Source organism: Anguilla rostrata, chromosome 5 (assembly GCF_018555375.3).
Source record: "Anguilla rostrata isolate EN2019 chromosome 5, ASM1855537v3, whole genome shotgun sequence".
NCBI lineage: Eukaryota > Metazoa > Chordata > Actinopteri > Anguilliformes > Anguillidae > Anguilla > Anguilla rostrata.
Genome location: NC_057937.1, coordinates 19,762,251 through 19,777,197, shown reverse-complemented (window position 1 = coordinate 19,777,197; position 14,947 = coordinate 19,762,251). Strand labels below are relative to the sequence as shown.

Sequence of the window (14,947 nt, the reverse complement as noted above, 5' to 3'; positions counted from 1 at the left end):
AAGACGTCAAATAGTCCCTGTTCGAGATTTTTCATTAATTTCTGCTACAAATCATCAATACGTGCTAAAATAACTCATAACATTTTCATATTATATATTAAATAGTTTTAACAACCCAATTTCCGTTTCTCCGTTGTTTAATTAGGGTAATACCTGAGATATCGGAAGTGTCAAGCCTGTCGGATGTATATAATTTTAGTGGCGCTCTCCAATCGTTCTTTTCATCCGTGGCCGCTATCGACGGAGCAGCGTGGTATCTGGCGAGCCGACCTGACTTGAGAGAAAATGGTCAGAAACATTTTCATTTGTATTGAAAATTCTTGAACTGTATATCTGTAAGGATGTATGCCCTTGAATTGACACTGGATTTTTTTTAAAGATGGGGAGACAATTGTATGCTTGGTTCCGAATATGTCTTGAATTGCCGGCTTCAGAAGCCATTTTAGAACCGATGCTGAGTTGACGGAGTAATTGGCTACACGTGGAGATGATTGAAAGGTATCGGGGGACACGTTGCGAGTGATGAATTAAACCTTCGCGTTGTGGTATAAATTTCACACTGGAAATAACGTTAAACGAATAGTCTCGTCGAATAAAGAGCTGAATGGTAGTGCGTGGCACGAACGACATTGGCAGCTATCTGCGGAAATTGAGCAATTGCACTTTTTCGTATATGCCCGTGAACGAGATTTTGTGTTTTTTACTACTTTGTGTCTACGATCAAACCACCCAGACACCGTTCATTCAGAAGTAGCGCCGTTACTGCGTTGAACTGTTCTCAGTTCACCCGGGGAGGGTATTTCTAGGCTGCCTTGCCTTGTTTTCTCTGGACGCCGGCTCCGCCAAGCTACCACATGAAGCTGACGTCACGCTTGGACCGGCGCCAATGTAATGCTGGAGCTGTGCTGGAGTCAGTTTAGGTCATGGGACCATGTGACTGCAGCAACGGAAGCCCATTTTGTGCTTTTTTGTCCAGACAGTCCAGCTTTCTGAAATGTGAAAAATATTTTCCCTATATTTTGCATAATATTCTTTTGATTTGACTTGGATTGCGAACACTTAAGGTCACACGGATTTGCATAATGAATATTTTTCATGCGTTAAGTGCATAATGCATACGTTTACGCTGTTCGTAAAGTTAGTTAAAATGGAATAAACGTTATAGCTAAAATATCTAAAATGTACTGTAATATGAAATGTACACTAAACTTAAACGTGGGCAAATAAGCCTTTATTTTAGTTTGCTGACTTAGTTAATTTTGTCTGGTTTTTCTGAGACCGTTAATAGGCAGGGTGTCTGTGATTAGCCTGAACTTGAAGTCTGGGATGTCCGTTTGGCCTTTTACAATGTGGAGCTTGTTGCAAAGTCTCTTTGCCTCTCAACCGCACTTACGCGGTCACCTGCTGACTGTCAGAGAATTGCATCAGTAGCATTTCTGATGGGAATGTGATCCTCTACTATCGGCTTTGTTTCTACAGGCTTGTGCGAGACCCCTAATATCGGTGTACTCCGAGAAAGGAGAGGCCTCCGGCAAAAATGTTGTTATGCCGGCCGTGTTCAAGGCTCCTATCCGCCCGGATATAGTGAACTTCGTCCACACCAACATGCGGAAAAACAACCGCCAGCCCTATGCCGTCAGCGAACTGGCTGGTAAGTATCCACTCGCACACAGCGTTCTATATTACGTAAACAGATGGGGATCTAGTGAATGGAATCGTTGTTAAACCCATGTATTTGCTTTTTTCTTCGGGCATCACATGCATACAATTAACAGTCACATGTGAAATAGCCTGCCAGGTCATATAGTAGAGGCAGAAACTCTGGGGATTTTCAAGACTAGGCTTGATACGGTGTTAGATACTGTTTGGTCTGTAGGTAATCAGAGGACTAATTTAGTCAGGAAAATTGCTAGCATTGTTAGGCTGAATGGCCTGTTCTCGTCGTTATGTAGTGATGGCAAACTATCTGACAGTGCAGTGGTCTCTTGCTAGTGGACCTTCAAGAGCACAAAGTGGACAATTCTTCCCAAACAGCGAGCAGTGTATTTACATGTGCAGATATGAATTGTGCCTCTTAGTTATGAGAGGTCACCAGTGTCAAGCACACAAGGGTCCACATCTCACACTTGTCTTGTTTGCCCTGGTGCTTTTTGTTTTTAATGTGAAATGCTAAACTGTAGTCTAATGGGAAGTGAGTGTGAACTTGACTTTTCTCCACCTTGACCTTGTCACCTCATTCCAGGCCACCAGACCAGCGCAGAGTCCTGGGGTACTGGCAGAGCCGTGGCCCGAATTCCCCGCGTCCGTGGGGGTGGCACGCACCGATCCGGCCAGGGAGCCTTCGGAAACGTATCCTCACCAAAACCTCTCCCCCCTTCCCCTTTTCGATGAGTCCACCCCGAGTCTAAAATCAGACGCTAACCATTTATCCCCATGGGGATGTGGGTCAATTCCATTTTTATACAGTCAGTTAAGGAAATTAATTGAAACTCAGTTCAAGAACTGTAGAAATTCCCTGTAATGTTCTGTTGAATTTAAGGTCATTTCTTGAACTCAGAAGGGTCCTAACCCTGATAGGGGTGCGACTCTCCTATTGGTCTGTCACTGTAGGGGCTGATCCGCTGATGCCCTAGTATGCCCTCTGAGGCAAGGCCTTTCCCCCGCGATGATGGTGTAATTTGCGTCCGACCCCGCTGACTGGCGACAGTATGCCTGCTGTCACATGCCATCACGGGAGGCTGACGACCACCGAGACTGAGCGGGCTGGAGGAAGCAGAGCTGCTGCATGTGCTTGAGCACATACTTCCTGACAAGTCATTTTAAATATTCATGTATCAGAAATGAACTACTTGCATATGATTGCAAATTGTAGGTACGTTAAATACCTTGTAAATATTTGAAAATACTGAATACCACTCCCAGAACACACAACTAAGTACACATTCCCCAGATCTTACCTTTTGTAAGAGCAAATTCACTAACAGGAAATTTATCAGTGTTTGACAGAGGGTCTGGGCCTTGGGGCATACAGGCCCTCGGAGAAAGGCTTGGATTCCTTCCCTGTTTTGAGTGAGTGAGGGAGGCGGGGCTTGTGCCCATGTGCGGTATTGCTGTAGTTGTCGCGACCTTGACTCTGATGCAGATGTGCCGGGGAGGCCGAATGTTTGCCCCCACTAAGACCTGGCGCCGCTGGCACCGGCGGATCAACACCACCCAGAAGCGCTACGCCATCTGCTCCGCCCTCGCCGCCTCCGCCCTGCCCGCACTTGTCTTGTCCAAAGGTGAGCCCCTTCGCCCGCTATCTCGTCTCGGGCACGTGTCCAAGGTGAGAGGGGTCTACTTAACCTTCTGAGTTTGGGGAAAGTACAGAATTTGACAGCAGAAATTGGGGATGCTAGGTGTGTCCAAGTCTGATATTGCATTGTCAGGGTATGCGTGTCCATTTACTTTAATTCAATCCATTTGGGAAGGTGGGAGAAAGTTCCATCTGTGAGAAAGCGATAAAGGGTTCCCACGGCAGGTTCATGGTGTCTGGTATTTCCACAAATGCTGTTTGCACACACTGAAAGATCACACACTGGAGAAACAGGCCACAGGCAAATGCCTTTGCAACAAACTGTTACAACAAGCTTTGCAACAATGCCATTGAATATTAAAATGCACATAATTGAAAAAAACTCAATGTTCTATGGTGAAGAACAAGTATTGTACCTTATTGAACCTGTTCTGTAGTTGCTTCAATGACCTTGATAAGCACTTTTGTACTTCGCTTTGGATAAAAGCATCTGCTAAATAAATGTAATGTAAAGCAAAATTAATTTATTTAATTAAATTTCAATTTTTGATTTTTTTTGACTGAATTCATCCCCAAATCTGCATTGCTTAATATTCCCTTATTCAGAGTGACTTGCATTTTAGACACTGTCCATTTACATTTGGATATGTTTAAAGTAATTCAAGTTCACTGCTAAAGGGTATGAAAGCAATGCCCCAGCCATGATCTGAACCTGCATCATTTTGTGTTCGTTTAGCAGATGCTGTTGTCCAGAGTCATTCGGAATTAAAAAAGAATGAGTGCAAGTGCATACATATGAATGATAGGAGCAATGGTGAGGCCATGCTCCCTGAGCTGGTCTTAGTGCAGTATACTACTGCCAGTGCACCTTCACTCTGTCTTTCACTCTGGGGATTTCATACTGATAAAGGGGGTCTGCCAGGCTTCCTGATGTAATTTGCATCTGACCTTGTGAAGAGCAGCAGTTTGTCTGCTGTCAGTGCTGGTGAGTTTATAGCTCTGAGTGAGCTGGTCTTCTGAGAGCCCCCTGGTGGCTGCAGCTGGTAGCATGGCTGTGCATTCCTGGAATATCCTGTCTCAGTTTACAAGGCTACTTAAGGTCGTGGAAGCACTAGAGACCCCCATACATCCCCTAGTGGTAAATCCTGTGAAGACCACCATGTTACTAGAATGTTTGCATGTTGGACAAGGTCTCCATGCTTCTCCCCCTGGTGGCGAAGGCTGGAAGTACCACGGTGTAATAGGAAGTGAATTCTTGTTACTACAGGTCACCGCATTGAGGAGATCCCAGAGGTCCCCTTGGTGGTTGACGACAAGGTAGAAGGATACAAGAAGACCAAGGACGCTGTGCTGCTGCTGAAGAAACTGAAAGCGTGGAATGACATTAAGAAGGTTAGAGTGCATCCAGCCTGTAAATTTGTGGGGTGGAGGTTTGAGTGATTCAGGAGAAGTGCTAACCTCAAACTCGGGCTAATTCACTGTCTTTCCACTTACACATACTAATTTGGAATGTTTCTGTTTGTGCTGTCTGAACAGTGAGTGGGATTAGCTTTTTCTGACTGGCTTCATTGAATTTTAGTCAATTCCTTTCATTCTTTACATGATACATATAAAGCACATAGGTGGAGGCGATATGGCAGAATCCTGGCCTTGTCAGTCCTCAGTTCAATGAAATGAGGGATCACAGTATTCTGACGAGGTCAGTGTTCTCTGTGGTAGTGAGAGGGTTGCTGTGAAACGCCTGTGTTCCCCGCTCCTCAGGTGTACGCCTCCCAGCGCATGCGCGCAGGTAAAGGTAAAATGCGGAATCGCAGACGGATCCAGAGGAAGGGGCCCTGCATCATCTTCAACGAGGACGGCGGCGTCACCAAGGCCTTCAGAAACATCCCCGGTCAGTGACTCCCGACTCTTGATTCCCTAACTCTGAGCTGAGTATCGAACGCTGTGCAATGCCGTTTCGTTCTGGGCGCTCACAACTGGGGGCAAGGCAGCTAGCTTATCCTGCATTGTGCGTCATGTAGTGGGAATCCATATCTGTAATTGTTTTTGCATGCACCCTCTACTACCTCTTGCGCTAGCATCACTTAATCCACCCATGGTTATCACAGAAACCATTGGAAACTAACCATTGGAAAAGGTGAAAGGGAGGGGGGGGGGTCCTCTGCCATACCAAATGCATGTGTTTTTGAGGGAGGTACTGCTGTGATGAGTTGCCACTTCATGGTCCGTGTTTCTGATATCGAATGATTCCAGTGGAAGTTCTGAGCCTCTTCTCTCTCTCAAACACGTGCAGGATTGGCGGTGGTAATTCGTTAAAATAAAAAAAAATAAAAAAAACATTCTGAAGGACATTATGTATCTAATTGGTTCAGGAACAAAAAGAACTGTATCAGCAGGAATACAGTAGTGCTCTAGGGCTACAGAGAAGGCAAGGCATTTATTTATAAAAAAAATTGAATATAAAAAGCTGTTTAAATGGCGGTTAAAACCAGAAATCAAAGTCAATTTTCCTCTTGCCCTTTGCTTGCCCAGGTATCACACTGCTGAACGTAAACAAATTGAACCTGTTGCGTCTGGCTCCCGGTGGCCATGTTGGCCGATTCTGCATCTGGACAGAGAGCGCCTTCCGGAAGCTCGATGACCTCTACGGCACATGGCGAAAGCCCGCCTCCCTCAAGGTCGACTACAAGTGAGTGTGTCTGCTAGGCGGAGTCATGGAATAATGGGTGGACTTTCCTCTTTCCTCATTGGAGCAGGTTGTGGAGTCCGAATGGACAGGGATTTCTCTAGCTAGGAGTCAGAATAGGTGGAGCTAGAGTGGGCATGATTACTCTAGGCTGAATCAGAATGGCCGGCATTTTGTGAAGTAGTAGGCAGGGTCCACTTCTCAGTTGCTGCCTATGGGTCTCAAACTGAACCAGCAGTGTATCTGCAAAGTGTAAGATCTGTTATATTGGATGTATTGTATTTGAGTAGCAGTGATGAGCTTTTCACTTCATGGTCCGTGTTTCTGAAACACCGTGATTTCAGTGGAAGTTCTGAGCCTCTGCTAATGCCGACCTAAACTACCTGAGGGATGAGAAGAGTTGAGCATTTTTAAGTAGCTTGAGTGTGTGCTGAACACATTTTATTTTGCAGCCTGCCAATGCACAAGATGACCAACACAGACCTGAGCAGAATCCTGAAGAGCCAGGAAATCCAGAAGGCACTGCGTGCTCCAAAGTAAGGACCCCTCCCTCACACACCTGACCAGGTTGAACCACAGGAACAAACCCGGTCTGGCAGGTGCTGCCATTGAAATATCTACAAGGGTGCTGGGGTGGGGGCGGGGGGGTCGAGAGCAGCGGCACCGCTGTCCAGCAGTGATGAGCTCACACTTCATGGTCCGTGTTTCTGAATGCCGTGATTTCAGTGGAAGTTCTGAGTTACTCTGACCCCTTAAGTCCCCCCCTGTTGTATGTTGAATTTTGTCATGTCTACCTCCTAAAATGATCTTTGCTGTGGGTTGGTCAGTCTGGGAGTGTTGTGAGTAACGGTTTTGCGCCTGCTCCCCTGCAGTAAGAAGATCAGCCGGCGGGTGCTAAAGAAGAACCCGCTGAAGAACCTCAGGGTGATGATGAAGCTCAACCCGTACGCCAAGACGGCCCGCCGCCACGCCACTCTGCTGCACGACCCCGCAGTGAGTACCGGCGCCGAATCACAAGCGTTTTGCACGTTAGCTAGCTGCGTGACGCCCATTTCAAGTCAAAACTGTCAGGACAAATGGTACTAGCCAGGTTATCAATGCCCAACTTGCAAATGACTTCCTCTGCCCTGATTTTCAGTGGGGAGGGGTGGAAATTGAGTAGTTATTGTAGCTAGTGCTGCTATACAACAGAATATAAAATAGTGGTAGTCTGCACACAATTTTAGTAGCCAAATTTATAGCCACCACAACTGTCTGGCTAAATGTGCAATCTTGCAATAGCCATTTGACTAATGATACAACAGCTCAATATATGCCACTCACTGTTTTGGCATCAATATCAGTCATGTCACTGCATCAACGTGCCATTTTGCCACCTACACAACTTCCTGTCTGAACCCAGGCCATTTTCTGCCTGAACGCGTCTAATTCCCAGCTCACCCTCCAACTCCACTTTCCCTTTCAGATCAGAGCCAAGCAGCTGAAGCCCAAGAAGAAGGCCAAGAAGGCTCAGAAGCCAGCGGCTCAGAAGCCGGCAGAAAAGACGCCAGCAACTGAGTAAAAGCCCTTCATCACACGGTCTGAGTTCACCAATCAGCATTGAAATAAAGGTTTTGAAATCGTCCAGTGGGGGGTTCTTTTTCTTGTAGCTTTAGTTGGCTCTAGTTACCCAGCAAGTTTTTTTTTTTTTTTTTTTTCTTTTCTTTTTTTTTTTTTAAACTTTTAGTATGCTGCTGCATTTGCACTAGAATCCTGATTTAAAAAAACATACTGAGCTTTGACATTATGAAGTGACAGCTTAAAAAAATTTGATACCGTTAAATACATCCATTTATTACACCTCAAATGATTAACAAAAAAAAACTTAAAACATCTGCATGATACCTTTACCTCAATGTCAAAAGTTAGTCTTGTAGACCGAAGACACAATAGGCAGTTTGTCAAATCTATCCGTGTTGGGAGTTGGAGAGGTCGCGTTTGGGGACGGGCTGGGGAGGGGGGGATGGTCAGGGTGTATTTGCACTTAGCTTGTGTTTGGGGTTAATGGTGAGTCGGAGAAACTGCATGCCGTACAGCATAACTGATGTGCTAGCACAGGGTTTCTCAACCTTTTGCACTATGAAAGCCCACTGAGTTTATAAGAATGGCCGTGGCCTCCTTGGCTATGCAGCTCTTTAAAAATAATTTAAGACCGGCCACAGATAACAGGGTGTTTTTGAAATGTTTTGTTGACCAATTTGTTTAATATATTATGTGATCTGCACTATCATATTGTTTTTTCTCAGTAATGTAAAAAATGAAATGCTTAGCTATGCTTCAGTGAGCCTGGGGAACTTAAAATTTCTCACGCTTACACATCCGGGCCACTACTTGTGTGTGTTTAATTGAGCTTTATCGTTGTCCCAAAAAAAACACAGTGGAGTTTCTGATGTTCCCATGTGTGATAACAACACCTTGTGTAATTTCATGTTGGGTCAAACAATAAAAAAACACCAAGTGTGTACATGCATCTCTCATGTGTTGTTCCTCATGCAGAGCCTGCTGCCACACGTGCAGAACTAAGAGGAAAGGTGGTGTGCGATCTCATTTGGCCCTCAGCCAGCTCCCATTTTAAGAAACTGATGTGAAGGAGCATGCATTTAAATAATAACCTTCGGATGAAACAGTCACACAAAGGGAAAGTAATCTTATCCCCCCCTTGAGATTTTAGTCTTGGCCTGAAACTGTGGGAAGAGAAATATTTTTACTATTAGGATCCCATCTGGGCACCCAATAGAAACGGCACTGACTCATGCAGTTGTTTGAAAGTGGATTTTTATTTTTCCTGAGTACAGATTAGTTGGGAAATGGGAATAGTTGTTTTCTTGATCTGGTCTTTATTTCCTGAAGTGCTATGCTCAAAACCAGGTCCCAACCTGTTGAGGCTTGGCTGGCAGATTGTGGTGAAAGAATATGGTAGGAGACAGAATTTTCCCAGAGAAAAGAGAAGGTAGGAAAGGTATGGTTAGAGTAGTGTACAGTTTGTTGTACCTAGCAACACAGTGAACTTGTACCATTTAAATTGGGTTTACTATAACACCGCAGGTGGTTTATTGGTGGATGAGGAACGATGGTTACTTTAACTAGGGAAGGGAGGACTGTGTGGTTGGAGAGTGGGTAGGTGACCAGGTGCGAGATGCTTTGCTTTGGCTGCAAGTCTGCCCTCTGTTGGGTTTTTGATTTAAAATAGAAGTCCACCCAGTAAAATTGAACAGTATGAAAATTGGTACATTAACAGTTTGTTAGTCAATAGACATATCTATCAAATATCGTTTCTAATGGATTTTCCATTAATCTACCATTTACAAGTCCCATTTTAGTGCATACGAACAGGACAACCACACCCCAGCTTTACTACATAAATGTACTATATTAATCTCACCATCAGACAGGTGTAATTTCTGGTTGGGTGGAAAATTGCACTCAAAAGCTTTGTTTCCTTTAGGAATACATGACATGGGTGGAAATTTTTACTTTGAATCGGCTAAAGTGTTTGAAAATGCCAAAATCACCTATTGTGTGAAGATGTCACTTCCTATGCATACCGCGTAACACTTCATTTGTATTAATAGAGCAATATACATTGAGAACCGTATCCATGTGATGGATTGCCTTAGTTAAATTTGATTGGCAAATGAAATGGATATTCACCATCCATGGAAGCACTTCAGCAAAGTAGGTTAAATTTACATTGATCCTGTTACCCCTTAAGTGTGTAATATACCTGAGCAAAGTCCTTCAGCCTACAGAATCATGCACGTCCATGCCACACTTAAGAAGCTACAGGCTGTTATTTTTATCAAGGGGAAGGTAAGTGGGATGGTTTTTTTTAAATACCTAGGAGGCCGTAAAATCGTTTCTTGGCACAGACAAGTTAACAAACCCTTCATGTTGTGGAATGCCTGGTGCTCCTAGTAGTCTGCACCGAAAACGATGCACCTAAAGTGACTTGTGTAGTTAGCATGTATTGCATACGATCCATCTGCGTGGCTTGTGAGGCTAAACGAGCACAGGAAGCCCTGGAGCATGCAAACAACCCCCCCCCCCCAAGTCCGCAAACATTCAAAAAGTAACTGTAATAACCTCACGACGTCATATAGGCTACATGAAAGAACGTTGAACACTCACCCTAAGTTGGATGTTTGGCAAGAGTAGCTTATTAAGGCATGTCTGGGTACAGGCCCACCCAGAGTTTCACCCGTCTGTCCTCGCAAATCCCTGCAAATCCCCATTCCCACGCCACGTTGCCCCCCGTACAGCTCGCTTGCTTTACCCCTTCGGCAAGCATCGATATGTGAACGCACTTGCACACTCGGAAGAAGCAGCAACCTACTGCAAGATGGAGGTCGGTAAATCTGGGGCCTCATTACGATCGAATTTGAGTGGCTTATGCAGAAAACCATAACAAAGTAGTTATTCATGAAATCGCACTTTGACTTGGATATGACTGTATCCCTGAAGTTTACACAAGACGGTAAGTTAATTACCTGCTCCAACGTGATAAAACTATGCGAGGGAAAATAAAAGCCAATGTGCAAAGTTTTTAATTCCTTATTTATCACATCCTTTTCATTAATTGTTTATTTAATTATAAATAGATTATTATTGACATGTATATTTTTAATTTAGTGACAATGGTCGTCCACACACGTGGGTTCAAACTGGAGTTTATTTGAGATTTTTATACGCCACTAAACCGACGTAAGCAGCTTTTTTCGGTCTCAATTATTATTTTTTAAATAAATCAAGCAACACAACTTGCGAAATGGGACGTTTGTTTAAATCCAAGAACAATATCCCCTGGTGGCAACTATTAAAAGAGAATATGACTGCAGTGAGGATGTAAAATACCATTATAGATAGGGCTTAGGTGGTGTAAAAAATATGGGGTGGAATAAGGTGAGACACCGATACAAAGAGTGAGCTGGTAAAGACAAGTATAGAGAAGCACAATCAAGGAGAAGTTTATACAGCAAGATATCAATTTGATACAGAGCATGCAGAGGTTAAAGATGTGCTTTTTAGCATGATGGCAGGGTGAGATGGGAACCCATGTCATGGCATCTACACCAGGGATAGTCAGGCTCCTACAGCCTTTAGCCTGCATGGAGTAGGTCTACCGCATTCCACGTGCAATACACTGGTTACGTTAACACCCAAGTACAGCCATGTGAAGAGTCAGGTGTTACACCGATTTTTACATTCAGTTCTTGGTTAAATTTTCCATTCAAGATGAGGGGGAAAATACAATTAGAGTATGCTACTGATCTGCAGGGTCTGCAAGGTCCACACCTAAAACTGCAAACGGCGTCTTTTAAAGGGAACACAAAGAGCACTCTCGTGGGACCTGGGCTGGATTTCGGCAGCAGAACTGGGACACGCAGGTACAAGCAGATCAATTCCAGGGGTCGGTTTACTCGGCCTCTTTAATGCCGGCGACCCCATTAGCGTGAGGTGCACAACCTGAGGCCCCCACGGGGGCAGGGGATGCGGCGTCTCAGAGCCGAATACTGGTTCTGGTGTCCAAGGAACGCATGTGCATCAGAACACAACACATACATATTCATGAAGCAGCCATTCAACACAAGGATACTAGCCAGCTGGAAGTTTAGGGTGAAGGTGGGGGAGGGGGGACTAAACAACTAAACCCAGAGCCTAATTCAACTTGCCCTGCTGATGTTCAAACACAGCATCCTGTTTGTGTAAGATAGCCTGCAGCTGGTCTGTTAAATATTTGAGCCAAGTGAAAAGCTAGAAGCCTGGGGCAGGGGTGGCGACTGCAGGTACTGTAGATCTGATGGAAGCTCACCCGCAGGGTTATGCTTGGGTCACATCGTGAGAACAATACAGTCACGGCGCCTGGATGTCTCTACTGGAGTATAGCATGATAGCTTACAATAGTAGCTTTATTTGTGGAGCACATTCCAGGCCACAGGCACAAAGAGCTTTGCTGTAGCACATTAAAACACAATAAACCACAGCATAGCTTGCTGTGCTGAAGCGGTTTTCAGCCAGTTCTCCACGGTGGTCTGTGCTTCCACAGAAGACACAGCATCAGATTGTAACCGGACAGTTGGAAAGGGAGAAATTGAGGGGTTGAAGCTGAATGGGAAGGCAGGTGGGAGGGGCTAGCGTGGTGCTGCTGGTGAACACCAGATTAGTGAGATAGTGGGGGGCGGGAAATTGCTAGTACAGAAGATAGTATAGAGGGGATAGGGAGGAGAGGCATGGCTTAGTAGGACTGTGGGAGGGGCAAGGCTTAGAGGAGTGAGGGGGAGAGGCCATTGAGGTCGTGCTGTGGAAAGGGGGAGGGGAAAGGGACGGAGACTCACAGGCATGTCAGGGCATGTTGAGTCACAGTGCTTATTCTGACACTGTGAATCCACTAGGCTGCGAAGACGTCTGCAGACAGAGAACTATTCACATATACAAACACATTCACACATGAACGTGGACACACACTCACATGCTAACAAACACCCGGTCGTGGTGTGTCATTTCCTCCCCAGACTCTGCGTCCGTGTCCTGATAAAGTAGGATTTCACAGCAAGGCAAATCTTAATCAGACTTAAATCCAAATCACACAGGAGAACAAAAGACAAACACAGATGACTATTTGGAGAACAAAACAAAAGGAATTCCACCTCACAAATATTTTTTCATATTTAATCTGAGTGATTCAAACATTTTAAATTGCCCACAAGCCCTTCTCAGTAGTGACGTCTCTCCCAACACTGACTGACAGGTACAACTCCTGGTTTCCTTGGATACCGTGCAGAATGGAACATAGCTTGTGCTTTTCTTGATGGTTCGGGCATATATTTCATTCTAATAGACTGAAGCTTGGGAATACCAATACAAATGTTTTTTTTTAATATAAAACACTGCTGCATGCTATGCTGCAGTGTTATGACAATCAGTAAAATTATGGTGGACTAGAAGGAAAGTACATTTAATATGATCAAATGCGGGCCGTTTACTGAGGCAAATAATATGAAAGAAGGAACTCGATACGTGCTGACTGTAAAAATCCATAACATTAATTCACGCTCAGACTACACACATAGCATACATAAACACTTGTATGTTTCAAAAACACATTTTAGTGGTAAAGCTGCAGGTGTTTTGGAAGAGATGTGAAAACGAGGTGCTAATTTTCTCCAGCCATTAATGGTACCCGTTAATACAAGAGGAGGATCGTCGTGTACTGGACAAATTCTAACGCCAGACTCACACCAGGGGCGCAGCGCATGCGGAACAGACACTGTGTGGCGTTCGCTTCCTTTCGGTGTGTGGCGCGCATGCTAGTGGATCTCAGCTTTTATACTAGCCGTGCTCCTCGCCGGTATAGAAGCTGTGATCTACCAGCATGGGTCCCGAAATGACGCAGACGCTACAGACCGTCCACTCTGCTCCTGGTGTAAATCAGGCGTAAGTTTCATCTGGCCCTCTATTCATCCCTCCAGTTTAATGAATATAAACCCCAGGCTACTGTGTGGTATGTGCAAATGCAAAACGGTTGCATCACCCACCATTCAAAGGAAAGCATTAGCAATTCTTGAAAGGCACCATGTAATGAATTAATTTCTTACTGAATTGGGCATTAAGTTAAATAATGAATTAATTGTTAATTACTAAATTCATATTCATTAATTATGCAATTAATCAATTTGGGGTGTGAGGCTGACTATGACTCATGTTTCTCTTGGATAGGGTGAGGACTGAGAAAAGATAATGGTCTGGTAGATAAAACAGGTAAGTAAATAGATAAATGAATAAAAAACAAGGTTCTCAAGATGAATAGAATTCACCGTCAGTAAAGCTGAGAGGGAGCTGGGACTCCACCCCCAGCCCCCGCCCGGGTTCCTGTTGTCATGGTGGCGTATTGGCTGTACACAGTGAACTTTGCAGCTGGCACGATCTTTACTCACGCTTCTGCACACCACCCCTCCCCCACATATACCTGCATAGGGTGCAGCCCTCCCCCTCTCTACAGCAGCAGTTCTCATTCCAGCAGCCCACGTGTCTGCTGTCTGCTGCTTTTCATTGTTTCTCAGCTATTGACTGATCAATTAAGGCTGCTGACTACACAGTTAACTCACCTCACAGGGATTACAGAGTCTGAACTGGTTACTGATTTTAACCCTTTAAGGTATAAGATCGCAAATATATGATTAGAATGTTCTTAACCGTTCTTAGAATGTTCTAATGTATCAGTCAGTACTGGTAACTGAAAGCAATGGAGTTCTAGTGACTAACAGTGACTTATAATTTTGAAAACAAAAAAGAAAAAAGATTTCCAAAAAACCTACTGTGCAAAGGGTTAGGAAGAAAACCAGGCCTGCAGCCCACCATAATCAGGGTGGAGGACTCCCTCACTATCTCTACGGTTTAACTGGCACCCTCTCTGTATAGCCTAGTTTCTGTATAGTATTTCTACAAGCACCCTATCTTTATAGCAGGGGTGTCAAACCGCCGCACTGGAGGGCCTGTGTCAGCACATTTTTATGGTTTCCTTTCAGTCAGCAGCCAAATTATGCCTTGGAAACAAGGTGTGCATAGTCTTTAGCCAATCAATGACTTAAATGAACTAACGGAACACACTGACAAACAGCAGACGCTTGTAGCTCTCCAGGATTTGAGTTTGAGATCCCTACTCTACAGTACACCCGATCGGTGGATGCTCCTTATTGTATGGCTCATCCTTCCACATCACTGGCAAAGAGGAGGTTAATGTTTTGATGTTTTTAAAGCAGCCTTATGTTTCCATGGAGATGGCGCATTGTGTGCGTGGTCCTTCGGGAGGAGGGTGAGGGCACTAGCAGGAACAGTTGGCATGACTGGAGTTCTGCGGGCCTGCAGTCTCTACGGTTCAGTTGACAAACCTGTTCCAGCTTTCCAAAAGCAGTTGGGGAGGAGTTGTGTTG

The 14,947-nt window shown here is 44.7% G+C and overlaps 1 protein-coding gene and 4 non-coding genes across 5 annotated transcripts; all 5 read left to right on the top strand.

The window, feature by feature from the left end:
- The first annotated feature begins 130 nt into the window (after positions 1 to 130).
- Positions 131 to 8,484, top strand: LOC135254942 (large ribosomal subunit protein uL4B). The gene is made up of 10 exons (XM_064335563.1): positions 131 to 288; positions 1,480 to 1,651; positions 2,243 to 2,349; positions 3,143 to 3,281; positions 4,563 to 4,687; positions 5,057 to 5,186; positions 5,828 to 5,984; positions 6,434 to 6,517; positions 6,854 to 6,974; positions 7,447 to 8,484. Exons 1-10 carry the CDS (start codon positions 286 to 288, stop codon positions 7,540 to 7,542), a joined length of 1,134 nt encoding a protein of 377 aa, XP_064191633.1. The 5' UTR covers positions 131 to 285; the 3' UTR covers positions 7,543 to 8,484.
- LOC135256206 (small nucleolar RNA SNORD16) lies at positions 2,662 to 2,761 on the top strand. Its single transcript, XR_010330411.1, has one exon. It is a non-coding gene; the product is annotated as a small nucleolar RNA SNORD16 (small nucleolar RNA).
- LOC135256205 (small nucleolar RNA SNORD18) lies at positions 5,493 to 5,564 on the top strand. The gene has a single exon (XR_010330410.1). It is a non-coding gene; the product is annotated as a small nucleolar RNA SNORD18 (small nucleolar RNA).
- On the top strand, positions 6,269 to 6,341 carry LOC135256202 (small nucleolar RNA SNORD18). Its single transcript, XR_010330408.1, has one exon. It is a non-coding gene; the product is annotated as a small nucleolar RNA SNORD18 (small nucleolar RNA).
- On the top strand, positions 6,653 to 6,723 carry LOC135256204 (small nucleolar RNA SNORD18). The gene has a single exon (XR_010330409.1). It is a non-coding gene; the product is annotated as a small nucleolar RNA SNORD18 (small nucleolar RNA).
- Positions 8,485 to 14,947: the final 6,463 nt, after the last annotated feature.